The sequence below is a fragment of the Pelodiscus sinensis genome, chromosome 1, assembly GCF_049634645.1.
Source record: "Pelodiscus sinensis isolate JC-2024 chromosome 1, ASM4963464v1, whole genome shotgun sequence".
Lineage (NCBI taxonomy): Eukaryota > Metazoa > Chordata > Testudines > Trionychidae > Pelodiscus > Pelodiscus sinensis.
The window spans coordinates 294,335,277-294,360,280 of NC_134711.1; the positions used below are offsets into that span (position 1 = coordinate 294,335,277).

At 39.9% G+C, this 25,004-nt stretch overlaps 1 protein-coding gene across 13 annotated transcripts in view; it reads left to right on the forward strand.

Annotated features, from left to right (window-relative positions):
* Positions 1–24,596, forward strand: part of POSTN (periostin) — a 50,296-nt gene extending 25,700 nt beyond the window's left edge. Inside the window, exons 13-25 of one of the 13 annotated variants that reach the window (XM_006124926.4) lie at positions 3,882–4,012; positions 4,201–4,303; positions 5,476–5,543; positions 7,225–7,270; positions 8,975–9,025; positions 10,860–10,907; positions 13,555–13,611; positions 15,034–15,123; positions 15,997–16,077; positions 16,701–16,781; positions 18,952–19,038; positions 22,407–22,448; positions 23,355–24,596. In XM_006124926.4, coding sequence (XP_006124988.2) covers positions 3,882–4,012; positions 4,201–4,303; positions 5,476–5,543; positions 7,225–7,270; positions 8,975–9,025; positions 10,860–10,907; positions 13,555–13,611; positions 15,034–15,123; positions 15,997–16,077; positions 16,701–16,781; positions 18,952–19,038; positions 22,407–22,448; positions 23,355–23,392 — 923 coding nt within the window. In that variant the 3' untranslated portion in view covers positions 23,393–24,596. The remainder of the gene's footprint in view (positions 1–3,881; positions 4,013–4,200; positions 4,304–5,475; positions 5,544–7,224; positions 7,271–8,974; positions 9,026–10,859; positions 10,908–13,554; positions 13,612–15,033; positions 15,124–15,996; positions 16,078–16,700; positions 16,782–18,951; positions 19,039–22,406; positions 22,449–23,354) is intronic. The other 12 variants (XM_006124927.4, XM_075919127.1, XM_075919128.1 and 9 more) reach the window with 12 other exon arrangements.
* The last annotated feature ends 408 nt before the right edge of the window (positions 24,597–25,004 follow it).

Genomic DNA, 25,004 nt, shown 5'->3' on the forward strand with positions numbered 1-25,004 from the left:
TAACAATCCCACTGAAGTCTATGGTAAAAAATCCCAATGACTTTAGTGCATCAGGATTTCACCCTAAAAGTTTAATGTACCTGAAACCTAGATGATTCATACTCTTAATCTCAACCTAAAGGCTTGTCCCTGCAAGGAGCTCTGTGTTCCAAGTGGATCAGAGTTTACAAATTAGCAACCCTCAATTTTGTTCCTTTCTTTTGGCCTGCCTCCAGCATAGCCATCTCTGACAGCACTCTGCTGTTGGAAAAGCACATCTTCACTGGATTCTTCTTAATTCCTCCTACAGTGTTGCTAGTTTACTTATACTATAATACTTTGCATGTATATAATGACTTTCAAACAAGGCTCTCACAGCATATAAAGTAGCTTTATAAACCCGAACACTTTCCTTTGAGACAGGCAAGAGATACACATACCCTGTTCACTTCAAACATGCCTGCCCTCAGATGGGTTGTGGCAGGGCATAATGGTGTGATCACTTTATTCCTTCTTTGGTCAAGGCCACTCACTTTACATACTGAAATTCAGCAAAGACCCTAGGTCAGGCATGTCAAACAGGTGTCTGGAGGGCTGCATGTGGCCCAATCAAAGTTTTTTGCGGCCCGGCACTACATTTTATTAAATAATAAAGTGCTGCCCGCTGGCCGCTTGGAGCACGTGGTTGAGTGCAGATCATGGCCGGCTGGCCACTCTGTGCCACAGCAACTGCTCCCAGCCGGCCGACCCGCTCTGTGCACAGCTCTCAGTATGTGCTGAAGCCTGGCCGGGCCGCTTTGCATAGGCATCAAGCGCTTGAGCACAGCTGGCTATTCAACTCATGCCGCCCCAGCACTTGAGAAAGAAGTGTGTGGTGGCGATGGCAGCTCTGGGACCCATGCATTAGGTTGGGGGGACTGGGAGTTCCTGGCTCTGGGGGAGGGAGAAGCATTAGTTTGGGAGTCCCTGATGGGTGCCTGGCTCTGGGGGAGGGAGGAGGCATTGGACCACAGCCCTTTAGCTCTTCCCTTTGTACAAGCAAACACTTCAGTGTTAATTGCATGGTGTCACATACTGTTTCTCAAATAATATGATACCATACAGGTTTTTTTCACGAAATGGAATGGGTGGAACCAAGAGTACTGTAATATACACACACATAAGGAGCTGATTTGTGGTTCCCAGTTTAATTTTTATATGTTTTAAGTACCTAACTGAGTTTTAAGTACCTAACTGTACTGTATTAATATTTGTCATATGATTTTCTTGGAATGTAAGTATTGCCAAATCAGCCAATGGGACCCTCTAGTCTAGTCCAGTATTATAGCTACAAAAATGGCCAATACGAGATGTGTCATAGAATGCAGTATGAGTGTGCTAACACATGTCCACAAGAAACTACAGTGGGCCGTTATGTCTGGATAGGGAATGTTTCTTCTTCACTCCCATCAGTTTGTGGCTGGCTTATGACTGAAACATGAGTAATTTTGATCTGTTTTTAGCCTACCTATGGTATTTTAGATGTTTTTATTATCAATAAGCCTTTATCCTTTTAAAAATCTTACAAACTTTTGACCTCACTGCTATTTAATGGCAGTGAGTTCCTCAGATGAATTGGATAAAAAAAGTTTCCTTTTATCAATTTGTTTTGGCTGTTTGCTCATCAATTCCCACTTGATATCTATCTTACATTTTACCTATCTTTATTTTATTTTCTGCCATATACACTTAACTTGAGATGGGTTTCCAATTTCAGGATACCCATTTGGCTTAAATAACATCTGCTTTAAAGATAAAAAAGAAAAATGAAATTATCCCCACTCTCACACCACAATCATTCACTGGTAAACCACATGATGAGCAAACCCCATAGGATTTTGGGCACTCCAGGGATCTTTAGCTTGGGTACAAGAAGCGTTGTTGCAGAGTGAATGGGGAAGCCAAAACAACTCCCCTTGAGGAAGAGTGAGCAGAAGAGAAAGAAAAAGAGAGAGAAGCAACCAGCTTAACAATGAAAGTTATTTATTTCTGAATAGCGAATATAGGGAGCCAAACACATAAAACAGTTACAATATTAAATCTAAATTGTAACTGATTACAAATGTTAGGGCTAGGTAACCACAGAACAGTTTACATAGGGCAGAGTCAGGAGGCTATGCTTGTGGGGTGGGGGAGGAAGAGATAGAGAAAGAGAGAGAGAGAGAAGAGAAATCACCACTCTGTGGAGCTTGCACTTATCAGGATTCCCAGATGGTGATGGGAGCTGGGGGTCCAGAGGGCAGGAGACAAGAGGAGCAGAGCCCCCAGCATGATCAGACAGGAGATGATGAAGTCCCAATGGAACTGATGCAGTTTAAACCCAGGCATCAGAACAGTTTTTCTTGGCCAAGGGTAGGAGTTTTTATAGGGACAGGACAATAGTTGGAAGGGAACACTGGATTTGTTTATGGGTAAACAGAGGTGAGACAATAGAGACTGATCACACCTGGTTATGGGTGATGTTCCTTGAAGGAGCTCACAATGCAACTAGGCAATTTCAGTATTTTGGATGTCAATAGGATCCATTACTAGAATTGGTCTGATGATGACTAATTTGGGTGTGAGCAGGCCTGGGTTCATTAGCATCTGGAGCAGAGATTTCCCATCAGGCAGTGCTTCTCTGCTTTCGGTATCCCATAGTTCAATGCGGTTCCTGCTTTGGAAGAGCTGGTCCCCATTCTGTATGCTAATGAGATGTCCCTCTGTTCTATCTTCAATTCAAATGAGGCTGGGGTGTTTCCTTAATTAGTTTAGGTGTGTCTTCCCTGGCCTTTTCCTTGCTTTGTCTTTGATTCTAGCAGAGGCCTGGGGAAAGTGGTTTTCCACGAGTGTCTGTCCCTGGCTCCTCAAGAGCACAGGGCTGGTAGGTAACACCAGCTACTGCCTCTCGGGGAGGTGGATTAACAACGCTGATAAGAGAACCCTGGGGCTCCCAGACATTGCTGTTGCAGTAGCAAAGGCAGTGGCCGGGAGCTTCGGGCCTCTTTGAAATGCCATGGGGGTGCCACTCCACGGGGCTCTGACTGCCGGGGGAAAGGCCCAGCACAGCACTTCAGACAACACTAAGGGCTGAATGCCCTTGGCCCCACCCCCCTCTACCCAAAGCTCCACCCCTTCCGGGGGTGTGGAGCCAGCCCCCCCCCCCCCACACACACACCTTGCCTCAACCCCACTGCCTCACTTACCTTGTCTCCCTAATATCCTGCCATCAGCATAGTTACAACAATGCTGCATACAAGCATCTAAGCCTATTGTATTGTATTGTAAGTCCTCTCTCTTTAGTTCACTACTTAACTTTTCACCCAACAGCTACTTCTCCACTCTTGTCCCATTATTTTCACTCAGAGAATTCATATGAAGCATGGATCCCATTGGATTTTTTAAATGGCTTAGCTTTCTGAATTGGTTTAATGTACTGCAGACTCTTCAGCATGATCTCATTCTAGCCAGATTGGGCCTGCCAGACCATTACATTGTTGTCTGGTAGATGGTGTTTTATGGGATTTAAGTAGGAGGAGGTCAAATAAGTATTTATGGACTGCAGAATTCCTAGCTGGGATTTTTAGAAACAAATGAGTAGAAGCAAAGTTAGGTAATGGCTGACCAATGTCTGTTCTTCTCTATAGGTTCTAATTCCATGCTCATCACTGTATTTTTTAGTGACTTTTCATTAAGCAATGTGACTATCACTTGTCACATACGGTTCATTCTGTGTCTCATCCTCTTCCTAGGGAAAGGACGATGTGTGCTTTTGAATATGCCATGTGACTATCTAAGCAATGATCTTGTTCAAGCATCCATCAATGAGTCCTTGTTATGCTGCAAATGAACTAAGCACTATCCTTTAATGGTTATTTTTATAGGGGACAAAAATGCTCTCAAAACCATTCTTCTTTATCACCTGACAAAAGGAGTTAACATTGGAAATGGTGTTGAACCTGGTGTGACAAACATTCTTAAAACAGTACAAGGAAGCAAGCTGTTCTTGAAAATGGTAAGTGGTAAGAAAAATGTATGATGCTCCCTCTCATAGGAAATTGGCATATCAGGTCCATATATTAAATAGTGCATATTGCAGAATGACGTGTATCTGAACAGTAACAAACTGCCATACTGAGGCTAAGGTTTTTTTTTGAAAGTATCTTGTTTGGTGTCTAGAGTTCTCTTCTCATTGTTTGCTAGGTAAATGACACACTTCTGGTGAATGAACTGAAATCAAAAGAATCTGATCTCATGGCAACCAATGGTGTAATTCATGTTATAGATAAACTCTTGTACCCAGTTGGTGAGTATTGGCTTATTGCAGGGAATATATACCAAACCTCAATCTACCTCTTCTCAGACATATCTAAACATATGTAAAGAGTTAGCAGTGTTCTGTATGTTTTCTGTCTTAAAAACACACTACTTTTAAAGTCACACAATACTGAAAAGCAAATAAGAATCTGTTCTTGGATTACTCTTACCTGGTACTCTGATAGCTTTCTTAACTGTGAGAAACACCTCTGTGCTTAGTTTGTAATGAAAGAGGTGTCCTGGCTTAAGCAGTTAGGTGCCAGGCAGTATTCCTTGTAAACTATGCACTTGCGCAGCCAATCAGGAGAGATTCAAAATTGGCCAGCTAGGTTTTTTGTTTCTATTGGTGGTGAACAGGTGCACATGCTTTGGTGCACATCAAAAATGTTGTCCTGTAAGTGGTCAAAAAGATTAGAGGGAATATAGGTGCTAGGGCTCAAAGGAGTTTATTACATCCATAACTGATACAGCAAGCCCAGAAGTGCCAGAGCTATGAACTGCCAAGCCTAGAAGTGCTGGGGCCAGAGTCACTGACATGGTGGCAAAAGGGGCAGCTTCCTTGGGGCCTGGCAATTTAAAAGGGCCTGGAGCTTCCAGTTGCTGCTGTTGCCTTGGCAACACCTGGACCCCATGGCCCTTGGAGCCCTGGAGGTGCATACCCAGCAATGCTGAAGGGCTAGAATCCAGCCCCACCCCTTCTTCCAGAAGGCCAACCTCTTCTAGGGGCCCAGAGCTAGCTCCCCATTAACCCAGCAAAGTCTGTCCTTACCCCTGGCACAAATTAAGCATTGCTCAGCCTTACGATAAGATGTAAGATGATACAGGCTATGTACCCCACAGGAAAGAGATTTGGATTCCATTTCCATGACAATCATAATCCCTTCTGATCACTAAGAACAATGGGAAAAGGAAGTAGTTAGAATTACTGATGTCAGATATATACGAATATTGTTTCTTCAAAGTGTTACTAGACTTACTACTAGCAAACTCCTTTTACCATTATTTAAATCGAAATAACATTTTTATTCGTTGAAAAATATTAGGGGACTTCAGATTGTATCATTTAGGTTGACACTCTAATCAAGAAGCCCCTTCAGTTCAGAACAGTGGAGTCTTTAAACTGTTTCCGTTTTTCCAAAAGGTTTGCTTTTCTTTTTCCAGATGTACCAGTTGGAAGTGATCAGTTACTCAACATCCTGAATAAGCTGATTAAATACGTTCAGATTAAGGTACATTTTAAATAAAGATTTGATTATTTATACTTTTAGCCACATATATGGAAATAGAAGTGTTCCCTTCACAGTATTTCTTCAATGAACAACACTTTAATTTATCTGAGAGAACCCTGTTTGTCCAAGAACGAGGATTCAGTTTCCACAGAGTCATCACATGAGTCATTATTTTCACTGTCAAATGAAACTCGTAAATACCAGATTAAGCAAATATCCTGCCAAGTTTCTTTGGATACAGTACATTTGAATACACTGAAGTCACGGATACACTCTGGACTAGATTCAGATTCCTGCTATGAGTCTGTTTAATTTCTTCAGCAACATAAATAAGATGTAAACCTTCGAGGATTCCCCTCTCTGCAGTGATGGATTAATGCATGGGGCTCATGGGACCTAGAGGCTCTTGCCAAGTTGGGGGCCCTTCAGGAATCTGGGTGGAAGTGTGGGAAGGGTGTCGGTGCTGGAAGTGTGGCCCTACCCCCCTGTGCTTTCTCTTCCCCCTGGGGCCCTGCTTCCTGCTCCTCCTCTTTTGCCCAAAGCCCTACCCCCTAGCCAAGTCAGAAATCAGAGCCAGAATGTGGTAAGAATCTCTCAGGGAGCTGTGCTGCTCTGGGGAGTCCTGAACTCTCTCCCTGTGTTGAGCTGGGACAAGGATGTGGGAGATCACCCCCAGCCATGTTCCCAACCCTGTGACATGATACTGCTCATGAGACCCAGGGATGGGCGCTCCAGTCTGGTCACCTGCTGCCCTTCTCTGCCCCCCAGGCCTGCAGACATGTTCTGCAGGAAGAGGAGGTCCTGCCCTGGTTGGCAGGTGGTAGGGAGCCCCAGAAAGATCACAAGTCAGTAGGAGCCTGACAGGGAGGGTCCTGTGGTGAAGCTCCCGTTGCTCTGCTGCCAGGCTGCCCCAGACGGGCCCCTCCAGCTCCTGGTTACAGACTGCCCTTCCTACTGCCTGGGCTTTGTGTCTGAGGAGCATCCATGTGTGGCACTTCTGCTCCTGTTGCCTCTGGCCCCAGGCTTGCAGTTTGGGGTTGGCAATTCCTGCTCCCCCACTCATAAACAGCGCCCATACCACCACTACTCTGTGCCTGCCCAAGGCCACTACGCCCACATTACAAAGTAGGCAGGCATGTCTCCCATTTTTAAAAGAGGGGGCATGGCCCACATCCCCCCCAGTTCTGGCATCCATGGTCCCTGTACGTGTGGGCCACAGTTGTTCTTTGTTCCCAGAGCCCTAATAAATCTTCATCTGCCTCTGCCTCACTTGGAGAAATCTTGAGTGGCAAAGAAGCTGCCATTGCCTAGGCTACCTCACACACCAGCATGAATCAGGAAACATGGTTGAGGTACCTCTAGAAGGGAGCTCAGAGGTTTGGCCTTTCATACAGGCATGCAAGAAATGGGCAACGGGTGTATTAAGCTATGTAATTTTTCCAGAGTGTAGCAATTACTGCTGTTGTGGACAGTACAGCCAGCGACTAGAGATTTGCACACCCTTATGTTTCCAATACTACCATGGCATGGGCCTGATCCAATGCCTAAGGAAATTCAATGTGGATGTTGGCCATGCTGTCAGTGGGCTTTGGATCTGGTACATGTCATGTTTAATGCATTAAAAAGTGAGTTTTTATTATAAAATTATTTATGTGTGTGCTGGATTTGTTCTTTATTATAGTATGTTCGTGGGAGCACCTTCAAAGAGATTCCCCTGACATTTTTCAGTAAGTTCATTTGGAATATTTCCAGATACATTTGGTGATATTGCTTTTTAAAACTGTTGCCAGTGCAGCCTGAAAGGAATTTTTCAATTTAAAAAGAAAACCGTCTCCATGCAATTCAGCCATTCTAATATTGTATGGGGGCAAGGAGGATTCAAAGACATAGGTTTGCATTTAGCATGCTTCTCAATGTGGTATTTTCATATTTCACATCTGTGATGGGGAAGCATTGCTGAACGAAGCAGTTTAAATTCCTCAGGCTGGGATGCTGAGAAAAAGTATTCTCTGTTAACTTGAATTATAGCCCTGTGTTGGGGGCAGTACAGAGCCACATTGTCACCAAGAAGCAGCAGGAGACAGTATAACTTTTACACAAGTTCTACTTGATAATCCCTTGCTCCTACCTCTTCTATTTACCCAGGGTTGGCTTGTGCTCTTGGAGCTGCTAGAAGGAAGCCATCAGGATGGCTGGCCCCTGTGGGGCAGGGAGTAATAAAGGGGAGTGTTCATACTCTCCAACTCCCTTGCACACTCCATTAGGGATTAAATTGAGTTTTTGAATCAGAATTAGGCTTGGAGTTACCTCAGTATTGTAGTCTAAGGACACTTATGTCAGAATAACTTATGAATAAGTGAAAAAGCCAGCCCACTGAATGACAGAATTTACATTGACCTAAGCAGCTGCACTACTAATGCAGCCATAGCCTGAAGCACTGAGGCCACAAAAGCTTGTGCACATCAGACTTTGGCACACATCTACACCTTTGCAGAACTGGAGCCTAAGACTCTAAAATGAAGAACATTGCACTGGGCTTTAGAGATTTTGGAACAGATAGGCCAAAGTTCAGATTCAGTTCTCAGAACTGTATGAGTCAATGCTGTTTGTTTTTTCTCTCCCTGCCACCTTTGCTGTCTCCTGGAAAAAAAAATCAAATAAAAAAAATGTTAGAAAATTGTAGGATAATTGTACTGTCCTTAGTGTATCTTCTGTTGCCATGGAGCTGACATTTTCAGGAGATACAAACAAAGGTAAATAACATACTGGTGTAGTCGAACACTATAATCCTCTAGCCAAGAACACGATTGGTGCTATATAAATAATAACCCTATTAATATATTTAGTTGATTTTTTGGTTGAATAGTTTCCTTCTGTGTATATTGTGTAAAATGTCATGGCTTAATCATGACAAATGAGTAGGTTCTTACTCTGGAGCTCTAAAAAAGACCCTTTTTTGCATACAGTACTTTACACTGATTGTACCTGATTCCTTATAGCCACCGCAGGTCTAAAAGGCTATGTCTAGACTGCAGCGCTTTTCCGCAATACTGGAGGTATCCCAGAAAAGCTATGCCATTTCCAAGAAACATGTCCGCTTTTCCAAAAAATTTTTTTGAAAAAGCACATACGCTCTTTCACTATCCCTGTAAACCTCGTTCTACGAGGCATAAGGGATATGTTGAAAGAGCTGGTTTTTCCAAAATTTGGCGCTATGTAGCTGCGCCAAATTTTGGAAAAGTCTCTTTTGAAAGAACATTGAAAAAAGATATGCAATTTGCAGTACGCAAATTGCTTATCTTTTTTCACGTTAACTCTGGAGTCTAGACGTAGCCAATGAGCCATATTATAAAGAGATGATAAGAAAGGAACAACTTTGTTTGAATGCTTTTATGTAACTGTGCGTCATGTTCCACTCTCTGTACTTTCAGCCACTATTAAAGTGATTGAAGGCAACGTCCAGCCCACCATCAGAAAAGAGGGTAAAACTGACTCCTTTTCAACTTTAAATATATTAATATAATTGGATAAATTTTGGAACAGAACAAGTCCAGGTTTCCGCATGTTGCTTGAAAAGCAGAAATAACTACTAGAGGTGCCTAAACTTTTCTGAACAAAAAGATTATTCTTAAAAGGCCTGTTTTCTAAAGCAATTTTTGTCATGGGAAATGGCTGGCATTTTAATTTAAAGAAAAGCTCAAATTGTGCCTTTTTTCCTGATGATTTTAGGTTGTTTTACATACCAAAACCTTATTGGGTTTTCAGTAAATGAAAAAAAATCAAATGAAGTTTTTAGTAGTGTTTTGTTTAACATTTTAAAAAATGGGACACCGAACAAAAATGGACTTATTCCAAACAGTTCAAAGTGAAAACATCAGCATTCTTCATAGAAATAGATTTCTATTTTCCAACTAGTTCTAATAATAATGTGGGTCCCAGCCATTTGGCATGGACATTTAGGAGGACTCTTCTTTCCCTATTTCTCAGGAATAGTCTTCTTTCCTGTGCTGTAGGCCATGGAAGTCATGGTTGAACCGTAAGAAGTTGGATAGAAATCCTGGGTGGGATTTTCAAACGTATTTAGTGTTGACATTCTTCTACTGCCAATAAATTCCAAGGTAGCTCTCCCATTCAGTTCAATGGAAGTAGAATAAAGACAACATTGAGCACTCTTGAAAGTTTCATTCCTTCTGTATAAATTCTACACAAGAATAAAATATCTTCAGTCATTTAAATGCTGGCATGTGAAGTTGGTACCCAAGGCAGAACCCAGCTCAGCTGCTTCCTTAGGCACCTAGCACATCACTTAGAAGAACATAAGAATGACCACACTGGGTCAGACCAAAAGTTCATCTAGCCCAGTATCTTGTCTTTCAACAGTAGCCAATGCCAGATGCCCCTATGTTCCACTGGAATGTTTCAAAGGGAATTTGCTCAAGTTAAACTCAGCAAAGAAGGGATTAAATAAATGTTTTTGAAGTTATTATTTGTTGTAGTTGTTGAGAGGGCTTCTTCCCAACATGAAAGTCATGATCTTGCTTGTTCCATGGTTAATGACAATGTGAAAATGTGTGAGTTGGTGCCGTCTGATGCACAGGTCAAAACTATTCACTAAAGCAAGATGAAATAATATTGACTAGTCAATTCATCCAGCCAGTTGGATGGATGAACTGGCTGGCAAAGCCATAGTTCTACTTCTGGCCACCCCCCAATGCTTGCTTTTTGTTTGCCAGGATTCTGACTCAGCCCATCTCACCATTAATGATTCAGGCACACTTCTGGTAAAGCCAGTTTCGGTTCTCCTGGCTTGCCAACAGCAGCTGAAGCATTCTCCAAAAAACAAAATGCCTGCAGCTGCCTTTAAAAAAATCTCCCAAAGTAGCCAAAATGTTAATTTTTCTAACTATGGCAGGAAGGCATAGACTGATGATTGTGCAAGAGGAAGATTTATGTAAAAATAAATACTTTTCCAAAGTCACTTCAGGGGTGCGAGTGGGCTGCCCATTCTGAACTAAAGAGAAAAGGAATGCTTTAACCAACCTGCTATGTACCACATATTTCAATTGCACTAGTCTGATATAAACCAAAGCTGATTAAAGATTAAAAGTAGTGGGGTTTAAAAGTCACCACATAATTTTAAGAATAATTGTATCTCAGTTGTGTGATTAAATTATATTAGACTGTGTTATTATGTATTTGTTTAGTATGTCCTCAATTAAAATGCCACAGTGCCGCTGCATTTATAGCAGCAACTACTGAGCACACCTTTTTATTGATGTGGTCACTAAAATATTTATGTATGTTTGTCAAAAAAAGCAGGTAGAAAAACCATGAAAGTAGGTGGTGGTGCAACAATTCGAAAAGGTAGGATTTATTAACAGAGCTATATGTTTTGTGATGCATCAGTGTGCCCTAGATTGAGAAGCTTATAACTAGTTATTTAGCTAACAAGCTAAAAACTAATCTAAGACCCTGTGCATCACCTCCTATTGAAAACATATAGGAGATTACAGCAAATCTGGACTTTATTGTATTAACCACTTGACAATAAGCAAACCTGTGTGAAAACACAATGTTGGGTGAAACCTGCATAATAATTATAATTTTAAAAATTCTTCTTGTGGAATTAACTTCTGTGGAAGGTCAACTTTACAAAAAAAGGGGGGGGGGACCTGTCTCTTACAAAGAGATAAATTGTACAATAAGTATGAGCTAATATGGTTAAGGATGACACTGAAGTGAGGTTCAAAAACATCTCTCTCCCCTGGGAACACCATGATACTCTATAGAGAAACTGCACTTACGTTGTATTTTAAACTAAGTCATGCATTGCAAATAGAGATGAATCTCAGTCAGCCACTCAAGCTCTGACTTTGAGTCGTGGTTCTTCACTATCTTAAATTGTGTGTAGTTATTGTAGTCAGTATAAAATGGGTTTAAAATAGATAGGGGTGAGGCTCCGCAGGCACCTCAGCCCCTGAGACAATAGACATCAACACACCAGTCGCTGTATACTGTTCCACTGGCCTCCAGTATGTCTGTACTTGAGGTATGCTATGATTAGCTGTGCAATGGCAGCTGCAGAGAGATCCTACAAGAAGGTAAGATGAATTGAAACAGAACTGAGTGTCTGAGTGGTTATCATGTGACAGTGCCACGAAGAGAGCCAGGAGTCCTCCTTTGCTCCAGCCCAACTCTCACCACCAAAAAAACCCCCAAAACCCTCCCCAGCAGCTCATTTCATGCAGGGCTTTGGTGGAGGAGCATGTGAAGAGTTCCAAGGAGAGGGGACAGTGCTATACAGGAGATATATCCCAGCTTAAATCCAGGGAAGCAAACAGTGGTGAAATGATTTTGCCATTGACAGGACAAATCTTTAAAACAGGGCTACTCAACAAGAGGCCCGTGAGCCACATGCAGCCTGCGGCCAATTTGTATGTGGCCTGCGGTGCCTTGAGCCACTCCCAGGACCACCTGCCTGCCGTGTCACTGTGGGCTCTAGCAGCAGCATCTCCCTGTGAGCCGCGCCGCGTGGTACCGCATTGAACCAGGCTACATGTGCAGGAGCTGCTGGCCAGTGGGAGGGCAGCAAGAGGTGGCGGCAGAGCACACCTGACACATCAGCCATGGCGGCAGCACCTCCCTGCAAGCGGAACCACACAGCGCTGCACTGAACCAAGAGCTTTGCTGCATGCGCAGGAGCTGCAGCCAGGCAGCAAGGCCGGAATGAGAAAGTTCTGAGCTGGGGCTTGGGTAGGGTGCCCATACATCCAGTTTTTCCTGGTCATGTCCTTGTTTTCACGTGTTAAATTGCCATCCGGACGGGTTTTTTAAAAGGCAAAAAATGACCCGGATTTTTTGCACTGCAAAGGGGATCAGGGAGGGGGCAGTGGCACGTACCTTCAATGGAACGTTCAAAGCCACGCGCCCAGACTATTCACAGCCACTCTGCACATAGGCCCTAGTGCCTGGAGGGAAAAGCACCTGGCTCTGGTGAGACCCAGGGCATTATCCTCCGCCTCACTAGATTTATGTCCCCGGGTCAGTGGGGGGGAAAGGGCATTGGGTTAGAGCAGGCGTGCTGAGGTTGCCTGACTCTGAGGGAGGGGTGGGGCATTAGGTTAGAGCACGGGGGCTAGAGGGCTGCCTGGTTCTGGGGGAGGGAAGGGGCTTTGGGTTAGAGCAGGGAACTGGGTGTTAAAACTTCTGGCTTCTTTCCTTTCCTTTAGGTGGGCAGTGGGTTTGTTAGTTAAATTTGGGGGTTCTAGTCTCAGTTCTGTGAGGACCGTGGGAGCTGGTGCTTAGTGGGGTAGGCAGGGGAAAGGAAAGGATTCTGGGAAGCAGGATTCCTGGGTTCCTTTTCTAGCCATGCCACTTCTCCCCTCGTTGCCTTTAACTTCACATTGATTGCATTTATATTTCAGTAAATATTGTATTGGCAGTTTTTGTTTGATTTGTTAAAACTGTGAAGCCAAAACAAAAAAGTAGTCAATATAATGGTCTTCTGTTGATATGTGTTTTAGTAGTTAAATTCCTGGACTGGCATTGCTCATTAAAAGTGCAGTCATATGGGTGGAAATTGGGAAAGTATTGCATTTTATTAATATCAGTAGAACTAACTTAAATGGGGCCTTCATGTTGTGTAGTCTTGCCTTACTCTTTGTATTCATGCCCATCAGTGTGAAAGAAGCTATTTGCATATACTTGCATAAATATTTGCATGCATTTGCATATACATGCAACCATGCTTAAGTTGCGGCCCTCGGCATGTGCTGTGGGTATCCTTGTGGTCCCTGGGGCTTCCAAAGTTGAGTAGCCCTGCTTTAAATTTTATTATAACAATACATAATCAGAATGGAATATTATGTGTTAAGGGATTTTTGTGTGGATGGTGTTAATGCCTTTTCTACTTTATCTGCTTTAAATAGTGAATTATGTTGTTTCCATGTACTGCAAAGGGCCATGCATATTTGTAACACGTTGGTTTACTTTTTTCAATAATATTTTTCAGAATTCACAGAATTGATCGACGGGGAAGGCGAGACAATAACGAAAGTGATTCAAGGAGGTGAATAAATTTTCAGTGGTTAAACTTTATTAGCTAGGATACTAACACAAGTTTTACAGTTCCAAGTCAGATTTTAGTTCAGTCAAGAGACGTGGTTTTTTATGAGTCATCGGATTTGTTTTTATTTCATTCAGAAAATATAGTAGTTTTTCATTCCCACTTGTTACAGATTTTGTCTAACTCTTCCCAGACAAACTGTATCTGACATTATGTTTCCAGAACTTTATATGCTGAGTTGCCACCTTGTTTGATAGTTATTTTTCTGTCTTCTAAAGTACAGTGGATAACCATGTGACAGAAAGTGAACATGTGTTGACATAGAAGTGGATCTTAAAAGTGTGGGACTGGAAGGAACCTCAGTAGCTCATCTAGGGCAATCCCTTGCACTTAAGGCAGAACTAAGTAATAATTGGACTATTCATGCCAGGTATTTCCTCAGTAGGTTCCTTGAATGTATTTCATCAGGCCCTGACAACCTAAAAAACTGTCAACCTTAGCTTGTCTAAGTAATTTTTATCTTGTTCTTTCCTTACTTTAGCCTCATCTCCCACCTCATTTGCACTGGTGTTCATTATGATAGAAACTAACTACCACTAATTTTTTTGGTGAAAACTGAAATGAAAAGGTCATTTAGCATTTCTGCCATATCCACATTTCTGTTATTATCTTCTCCCACCCTCATCATTGAATAACAGACTTATCCTGTCCCTGGGTCTTCCTCTTGCTTCTAATGTATTTGTAGAATATTTTCATGTTATCCTTTGTCTCTTGTTAGTTTAACCCCATTGTGTGCCTTGATCTTTTGTCCTTACATGTTTGTATTGTTTTTTCGATTTGCCCTTAGAGCTGGTTTCTACTTTCTGTAGGACTTTTTTTTCCTTTTTGAGTTTCAGATCATTTAAGATCCCCTGGTTAAGCCAAGGTGATCTCTTACCATATTTCCCATCTTGTCTATGCTGTGGGACAATTTACTTTTAAGCCCTCTCTAAAAGTGTCTTTGAAAAACTGCCAGTTCTCTCAAACTGGTTTTCCTCTTTAACTTGCTTCCCACGGGCTACCTCTCTGATACTCGACACCATGGGATCTTATCTACCATCTCCTTGAGTTTGCTAAAGTCTGTTTTCTTGAAATCCATTATCTTTATGTGGCTCTTTTCCCTCCTAACATTTTTTAGAATCATGAACTCCTATCATTTCAAGATAATTTTCATCCACTTCCACTTTCCAAATGTTCACTGGCATTTCCTTTCATGGTCCTTGAAGTATTTCTAACACAATTTTGGCTGTGACCATCCCTGGACTCGAGGAAAGCCTAGGTCCTAATCCAGATCCAAACACTGACACCAACTCTCCTGGGTCATTCCTCTTATTATATGTTCAGTATATATTCTTCATCACTTTACTTTTTAAAATATCTTTATAGAGCCTATTATTAAAAAATACAGAAAAATAATTAATGGACAGCCTGTGGAGGTGACTGAAAAAGAAGTGACAGAAGAAAGAATTATTCAAGGTAAACTATGTGAAGCACTTTTCTAGTCATACTGCCTGAAGTTTACCGTTCTGTACTATACACCTCTCAAGTCCCATTTTGGCTCTTCTGATATACTCTATAGCAAGGTCAATGCAACCCAGAATTCTTAAGCCATTCCCACTACTCCCATGGAAGGACAAGTGGATTGTACACAGGTGTGCATAGATGTGTGTGCAATATTTCAAATACGTGTTTTTACATCTCAAAAAGGAGTCTTTTTTTTCAAACATTTCACTAATTTATACCAAGGTGGGGGGTTTTGTTTGGTTAATTGAGTTGGGTTTTTTGTTTTGTTATGTTGATTTGGCTAGTGGGATTTTTTTAGTTAAAAAGAAAAAATATATTGGTATCTCAGTGAAAATAAGCTCATTTTCAAGATAAGATTTCTGAAGAAAAAAGGATTTAAAAATTTACATTGTTGCTATGGAAAGGGCAATTTTATGAGTGTATTAACTACATCAAAATTTTTGGGAGGAAGGAATGATATCTCCTAAATTAAATTTTAAAATTTTAAGATTAGCCAGTAACACATCACTGGTATTTAAATAAATTAATACATACTAAATAATTAATTAACATAAACATTATAGGCATAACAGGTACATTTCAAAAGCACTTTTGTAAATTAGGCTTCTAATTCTCATTTTGAAAGTGAAACTTAGGCTTTAGGAACTTATTTTACTTGGAGGTAGGAGGAGGCTTATTCTAGATCTCAATATTTCATTCTGTTGGTCAGTTTTATTTATAATTTTGAATATGATACTTCTGCTTTATGTTTCATAGGATAAAATATTTTAAAATGCAATAGTGTAGTCTTTGTTTCAGTCCTGCATCTTTTAAACTTCATTTCAGGTCCTGAAATCACATACACCCAAATTACTGCAGGTGGTAGAGGAGATGCTGAGGAAAAATTGAAGAAATTGCTTGAAGAAGGTTAGTGTTTTTCTTCCCAAAGAAAAATGTAGGCTCCATGAGATCTACCCACGCATTAGATAACTGAAAATTATGCTTTTTGTAATTTTAATAAAAATATATACACAAGGTGGATCCAAGCAACAAGTTCAGAGCTAGAGGTTAAACACTCCAAAATTTGGAGTACTCAGATCTGAGGATTTGATTTGATCTATTATAAAGATGTAGTATTCCTTAAAATCTGAACCTCGTAGTTGAGGGCTTGTTTGGGTGTATATAAACATGTGCTTGAAATGCAGTAGAGACCTTTATTTTTCAACATGTCAAGTTCCACATCAAGACAAGAAAAGAAGTCCCAGAAGGACCTGTGAAAGGCATACTACAAATGACCTATAATTGGTATCTGTCTCAATATGTACTTCATTAGCAATTCATTTTAAGTGGAACTGCATATGTATGCAATATACTGAAACTGGTTAAAGTATTGTTTTTCTGTCATGATGATAACAACCAGATGTTTGCATGGAACTTTTTGTTCTAAATGGATTTTGTAGTCAATCAGCATGTTCATTAATGTACTGTAATTTAGAATTCTGAATGTGTCATATAAATCAACTTTATGCCATAAACGTGTATCCTCTCAGAGGTTACCAAGGTGACCAAATTCATTGAAGGTGATGGTCATTTACTTGAAGATGAAGAAATCAAAAGACTCCTTCAGGGAGGTTAGTGAGTGTGTGACAACTAACCTCTGCATAACAGGTTCTGGTGATTGAATCATCTCTCGGACAAAGCGATCCCTTAACATTTTAAAGACTGACCTAGCTGATCTAGTTTAAATATAAATCTGCTAAAAAAAGAAGTAATAAAATGGCAAATTTTGAACAGTCAGTTTTCATATACACACCGATCATGAACAAATTGAAACTTGTTTGTTTTTCAGTCTTTAAAATGTTACCTAATTCAAACCTAGGGGAGCAATGAAGATTTATTCCATTAGCTGCAAACGTATTTCCAAGAAATTGTTAACTTTGAGAAACACCAATGAAATGGAAAGTGTTACAGTAGGCCAAATTCATTACACTTTTCTGTTCTCCAGAAATGAATATTCATTGCCCTCAAGTTAACAATCAAAGGCATGTTTAAATACTGACAGGTAATGTGGGTCAAAATATTAACTGTAATTCTTTTCAAGTATAGCATTACCATTAGTATCTCTCTCTCTCTCCCTCCTCTGTCTCTCAGTTCTAACAGTTTTAGCAATAAATAACCAATAGATGTAGAAAAAAAGTAGAAAACTCTTTATGGAATGTCTTCTGCTTATTGTATAGATTAGAACAACTACCTGTAATAACAAAGGTGAAAGTAAAAAAGAATTCAAGTATACTGGGGAAATTTAGTATTAGCCTGACTACTAAACTCAAAAGGATATTTGGTTGTTTCTTGAACTATACAGTAAAGACTCTGATTTAGATTAACTGAATCCATTTCTTCTTGTCATCTTTTAACTAATGAAAGTTTTGGAAGTGAACTGGGTCACAAACAACCTGGGATGAATCCTACTGACTAATTCAGTTAGGCCCAGATCCTTGAAAGCATTTAGGCATTACAGCTTCCCACTGGAAATAGATACCCCAAGTACCTTTGGAGATCTGGGCGTTGGAGATCTGCTGAAGTTAGGATTTAGTAAAGGCTGCAAGATATAGCTGTAGCTCCTTCAATAAGTAAAACCATGATGGCTAATACACATTGGGCTACCTTAACTTAATTGATAAGTTTCAGCAGACAAGCAAGGGGGATTGGTCATGGAGTCTGAAGGGCCGCATTATCTTTACACATAGGCTTCTTTAACTCAGGATTAAGGCAGCATGGGAAAGTTTTCATTGCTGTTTAATATAGTATATTCTAGAAGAAAAACCTCCAAGGCTACCCGTCCTATACCTTTTACCTGCATTAAATTCAATAAGAACTATTTTAAAATGAAGTTAGAAAATTACAAAAGTCATAGCAAAGAAACGTAAAAGCACTGGAATAAATTCCATTGTCTGCAAATCCTGCAGAAGTCAAAAGTACAGGATTTAGCCCTGCAGGGGCTGCAAAGATCCCCTGTTGTAAATTAAAGTGTTCTGACACCTTGGATCTTTTCATCAGTATCAAGTTGTTGACCTAAATTATCAAGATGTGTAATTACATGCAATTAATCTAGAAAGATATATGACTTTACAGATTTATACTATTCTGATTTATTAAGTATTAGTACTTAATTGGGTAATACAACCTAGTCTCTTGAATTCTTTTCTTCTCTTTGCTATTGTAGGGTGGTTAGTAAAAGCCTTTTGTTTTATGTAATGGATCAGATGAGTGGATTTTCTGTTTTCCCTCAGTCTTTGCTACACTTTTCCATGTTTTAATCTAGTCTTTTATACCACAACATAGTACTTCTAGCCACGAAGAGCAGCTATATATGCGGCATTATGGCTGCTTTAATAATGGTGGTGATTGCTCCCTGCCCCTCTCTGATTGCCTCAGAGCATTTCTGTTTTATAACAGAGAATTCCCCAAACACTTGAACAAACCTGAGTCCAGTCAGAAAATGTATGTCTTGCCTTTGTATAAAGCAAGCACACTCTCTAATGGACTGTCATAAAATTATACATAGTCCAACAGAGTTTGTTGCACGTGGCAGTCCTTGCTAAAACAGAGCCCTAGTTCACCCTGAAGAAGGTGATTCCCATGTGTTGGGATTGAGAAAATTGGCAAAATTATATGAGGCTTATTTCCTGGCATCCTGCTCACCACTACTCCCTCAAAATGAAATGTTTCCATCCCAGGCACCCTTCACAAATAGAATTGCTATCCCAGATTTAACTCATTTGTTTTTAATGCTTATCATAGCTGGAACTGAGTACACCAAGGTTACTAAAGTAATTGAGGCAGAACCACAGATTATCGAGAGAGAAATCAAGGAATTCCATCTGGAAGGTTAGTTTGTCTAATAATGCGATAGCACTGAGACCATCTTTATCTGCAGTGATCATACCAGGTGGGGTTTTATAGCATTTGTACACATATGTTGTTTAGTTCTGAAACTACAGTTTAGCAGGAAAAGTTTTATCAGTTTTTTTAAAGCAGTTGATCTCAAGCTAACCTTGCAGAGAATCATTTCAACGTGTACTTTGAGACTCATCCTAAATAAATTCATTGTCATGTGTAGTAGACAGGGACAACTGTCTATCTGCCAATCTAGGCAAGAATAATAAATCAGCTGTCTTTTCTGTAAGCAGCACTTCAAGAACATGTAAGTTCTCAATAACTTTGTTTCCAGTTTCAGTCGTTGATCCATTATGCCAGGGGTTCTCAACTATGATGTCAAAATCCCTGTGAAGGAGTGGGAAAGACATACACAGGTGTCAGTTGGCCGTGACCATTCTTCCCTTCTCATATTGTTAAATGGGAAGGAGGTTCCAGTCAGGGATTCTGGAACAATCTGTATATTGGGGGTTTTGAGAGCCATTGATCCAAACTGTAAACCCTATATATGATGGAAACCATTTCACGCCAGGGGATGTGGCAGTCCCCTATGAAAGTGGGAGTCCCATATGAAAATGGTTGAGGATCTCTGGACTATGCATTGTCCTTTTTAGGGACCACATTTGTTCCTGGATTATGCATAGGCTGTATTTAGAAGTTCTAGTTTAACTTGCAATTGTTTATCTAACAGTACCTACTGTGAATTAGAACAAAGCAGTGATTCCTTGTGGTATTTTTGTGTGTCTTCTTTAAATTAGCATTTCAAATGCTTCAAAATCAGTTGCTAAAGTTTATAGATTTCTTAACTGTTCACATACATAGAAGCAAATATGGCATCCTGTGAATGAAGTTTCTCATATGTCATCTGAAATGCCAAGAATTTTTGTTTGTTTGTTTCAACTATGTTTTCAGCTTAGGTTAACTTAATGGATTTTACAAATGTGAAAGAAATTCAGAGGATAAATTTACAATATACCAGAGGATGTGTTTGTTTGTTTGTTTTTTACACAAATAGTCACATTTTAATTGTTCAAAATGAGATGCTAGGTATTTGTGTACACAGGACTCATGATAAGGCTGTATAGATACTTATGGGGCATATACCACATAATAGTGCACAATAAACACTGGGTTTGATCAAACACCAAGAAGATGTGAAGCACTGTGTGTAAAAATTCAGTGATAAGCAGAACAGGGAATGCAGAGCCGTCTGGTATTCCATCAGTGAGTGAGATGCCCAGTACCTATGAGCCTAATAGTTTTGTGGGCAACCTAAACTGGGAGAAAATGTCCCTTAAAGGAGACCTGGTTAGCATGGTGAGACTTGCTTTTAAGACCATGTATCTCAATCTGCCATTTTTTACCCACATCTTCCAAAATTTCAATTGATGTAGGGAGTGAAATTCTGGAACGGCCTTCCAAGGGAAGTAGTGGGGGCAAAAGATCTATCTGGTTTCAAGATTAAACTAGATGGGTTTATGAAGGGGATGGTTTGATGAGATAACATGATCTTGGTAATTAATTGACCATTCATTATCAGTGGGAAATAGGTCAATGGAGGGATGATAGGAGTTACTATAGAGAACTTTCAGGGGGTATGTCTACACTGCCCTCCTAGTTCAAACTAGGAGGGTAATGTAGGCATACCGCACTTGCAAATGAAGCCCGGGATTTGAATTTCCAGGGCTTCATTTGCATAAGCGGGGCGCCGCCATTTTTAAAACCCCGCTCGTTTGAACCCCGTGCAGCACGGCTACACGGGGCATGAACTAGGTAGTTCAAACTAGGCTTCCTAGTTCGAACTACAGTTACTCCTTGTGGAATGAGGAGTAACGGTAGTTCGAACTAGGAAGCCTAGTTCGAACTACCTAGTTCGTGCCCTGTGTAGCCGCGCTGCATGGGGTTCGAACGAGCGGGGTTTTAAAAATGGCGGCGCCCCGCTTATGCAAATGAAGCCTGGGAAATTCAAATCCCGGGCTTCATTTGCAAGTGTGGTCTGCCTAGTTCGAACTAGCGGGGTAGTGTAGACATACCCTGGGTGTCTGGCTGATGAGTCTTGCCCACATGCTCAGGGTTTAGCTGATCGCCATATTTGGGGTCGGGAAGGAATTTTCCTCCAGGGTAGATTCGCAGAGGCCCTGGAGGTTTTTCGCCTTCCTCTGTAGCATGGGGTATAGATCACAGCTAGAGGATTCTCTGCATCTTGGGGTCTTCAAAGTATTTGAAGGCTTCAATATCTGAGATATAGGTGAGAGGATTATTCTAGGAGGGGTGGGTGAGATTTTGTGGCCTGCACTGTGCAGGGGGTCAGACTAGATGATCATAATGGTCCCTTCTGACCTTAAAGTCTATAAGTCTATGAGTCTATGAGTCAACACTCGCTCTTCCTCTGCGTAGAACTTGAAAACTTAACTTTGCTTGTAATCCAGTGAAAATAGAAATGAAGGCTGCATGTAGCTGTGCGAAACATATGCAGCCTACTGTTCACTGTGAAAGGATTTGGAAAAACAAAGTATTAAGGTAAACAAAGTACAAAGCTAATTAACTGCACCTGTTAGTAAATACAGCTCTTAGTCTCATGGAGTCTAAGGGGAAAATTCTCCACTTGAATGGATCTTGAGTTTAATATTTTGGTGTCCCTTACATGTTCCTATTGACATGAATAGACATTCCATGCATGTAATCTCAGAGTCAACATCGTTGGGAGGCTGAAAATTCCATTTTCTTGTGGAATTTTCTCATATTTATGTTTTCATTGTACTAATCTAAAGATGTAGGCCACAACATTTAGCAAACGCTTGTAGAGTCTCAAATCAAATGGGTATTTTGGAAAACATAGACATGTCTGTTAATCAAGGATGCCTCTCCTACATATTGCTTTCATCATTCCAGTAAGCCTCTCACCTCAGAAGAAGGGAATTCTTGGAGTCTGGACTGTATATATGATGGTGCTGTGAGATCACAATACTCACTATACTGTACATGTTTATTTGGAATTTCCAACAAGCATCTCGGGGGGAAAGTCTGTGTCAGCAACACAATCCATCCTAACTTACATTAAGGGCAATGTCTGTTTTTAAAGGACAATTTTTGTTGTGATTTGTAGAACGAATACAATGAAAATGTTGTATTAGATTTTTTTTTATTAGTACAAGCCTTTCTGTTGCAGGTCATCAATAATCCCAATCTTATTGCAGCATTTCAACTGTGTTGACTTCTTTTTTTAAGATATGGGTTTCAAATAAGTTCATTGTTGAATGAGCTCTAATTCAAATACTTATTTATAAATCATCCCTGACAGCAACATTTCTATTTTGTAGAAGCAACAGGGAGGAGAGGACAACCACCCAAAAGAGTACCAGGTACAGGAAAGCAAATATTTTCATATAGTTCTTTTTCTAAGTATATTTTTAAACAATAGTCCTTTCCTGAGAATAAAATGCATTCTAATAAAAATCATGTTAGTCATTTTTTAACTGTGTTCTTTTACAAGGGTTGGTAAAGTTATTTTTAACAACACTAATATGTCTGAAAAACAGCTCCTGGAGACTATGTGCTCTGTGTAAACTGGGTTGCATATTTCATTTATTGAAACAAAGGCTTTAAACAGTACTTCCACTCTGAATACAGCCTTTGTAAAAATGGCATTGCAGGGTTCCATTTTTATTATGTTTCACAAATTCCATATCAGCCTTGACAAGTAAAAGGATACTTTTTACTTTCCTAACTGCTAATACTCAAACTCAATGTGAGATCTGAAAGTTGAGTTAGATACTTTGTTTCTCATGAATTGGCAGCAAACACAAAACCATTATCTGTAAATAATGTCCTCAGCTGATTTTGTGTAACATCATTTTAGCTTTCACTGGAATAGCAGATGGGCATTACTGGAAGATAGTTGGATTGCATTTGTCCTGTAGCCCTGTCAAAAGGAAGTCAATGAGAATTTGTCTGGCATAGGGAATAAATAATAACTGTGTAAGGGCCTCAGGATTTAGCTCGTTAAAACTAGAGATGGTATTGAGAGTGTCTAGATTCCAAGTATTCTCAAAATCTGGGGTATTTGGATCTGGAGTTTTAGTGTAACCTTTTATCAAATGAGTAGACACCCATAAAGTTTCAAAGCCAGAACTGTTGACTTCCATTGAACTATTTGCAGGAGCAAGGCAAGATTTAGGACAGATTAATATTTTTTTTAATAATTTACTGACCTATTGACTATCCATTATATTTGCAAATAACTTTCTCTTATTATGTTTTGTCATTAGGATCACCACGTAGGAGGACAAGGCTAGTTCGTCCTTAAGAGCTTTCCAGTGTGATACAATCCATAGAACTAAAAATGAATGGCCTGATCTTTGAGAGGGAAATAAGTTGTTTTTTGAATAAAATCAGAAGGAATGTGTCATTTGCTAAACAATTATAAACTGAACCATGAGCCTACATAACGAGTCTGATTGTGTAAACATTCACTACTGGGCATAGTGTTTGCTAGTGTGAGTATTCTATTAAAGTAAATTAGACCTTTCTTGGTAGTAAGCACTATTTTGGGTGAAATGTTGGCCTCAGGGAAGTCAATAGAAAAACTTCCATTAACTTCAGTGGAGCCAGGATTTTACCCTGTGCCTGATAATAAGTGTTTACAGTATTGGGCTCAAACTGAGCAGGGAACACTTCAGAATGTAAATTTTATTCTTTCTTATAAATTAGAAATATAAATGAAATTAGATCTTTTCTAGAAATATATAATTTAGGTAACTTGATGATGGGTAATCTAGGGAGAGCTCTATAAACCTAGCACTTTTGGTTCAGTAATACTAAGCATGTTTATTTCAACTTTTGTCATGGTTTTAATGTCATTGTGACACCAACAACATTACCTTTTCTGAATTAGCAAGTATACCATGTAGTAAATATAGCATCTAGTTCTGCATTACATATTCAAACATTTCCTGATAATATGGTTAAAGGATGTTCTAAAAATATCACAAATGAGTTTCCTAAAATTTGATGTAGGATTATGTTGGCTACATTTTTATCTATTGATAAAAAATAATTCCTATGATAGGAATCCTAAAGCAAACACAAAATTTAAGATAATGGGATAATATTTTAAGTAAGTATGAGCCCTTGAATTGTTAAAACATAAGGGATAAATAAAATGCATGCAAACCGTTACCTCTGCATGGAAACAAGCATGACAATATCTGGGGCTGGTATGAAAGCTTTTATATCGAAACATGCTTTGCTAATGTTTGTTATTAATGTGGGTTTGTTTGTAAATTATGTCATTTTTATAACTCTAGTTTTGTACTCATAAAATGTTTAAGTTGTATGCTTTTTGCAATATTTTTAATGTCAAATGTTGGAATGAATTATTTGAGAAGAAAGAACAAACATTTCTTCAAGGTGCCTTAATTCTGTGGAACCCAGGTTTAAGTGGAGTCATTACATGTGCTATTATTCTTCTGTTTTGAAACAAATACTCATTAAAAACTGGCTGAATTATGCATCTTTTTATTTGTAAACAAAACCTTTTGTGATATAAGAAATTCTAAACATACTGAAGATCCCTGGGGTAACTTTTAAACAAATACATGCATTCACATATACAAGTAGATTTTTTTCCTTTTTCCAAGTTAGCATATGGAATTTATTCTAAACTTTATGTATAGAGTTTTAGCAGCATAAGTCAGTAGGGCCTGGTCTACATTAGAGAGGAAGGTTGACTTAAAATAAACAACTCCAACCTCATTAATTATGTAGCTGGAGTTGACATACCTTAAATCGCTGTCCATACAGTGAGAGATTGATGGGAACAAACACTCCCATCAGCTTCCTGGACTCCTTGTGAGGAGCAGGAGTACCAGTGCCACTAGACCCACTAAATCTAATCCCGAAAGATCTATCACAGCAGT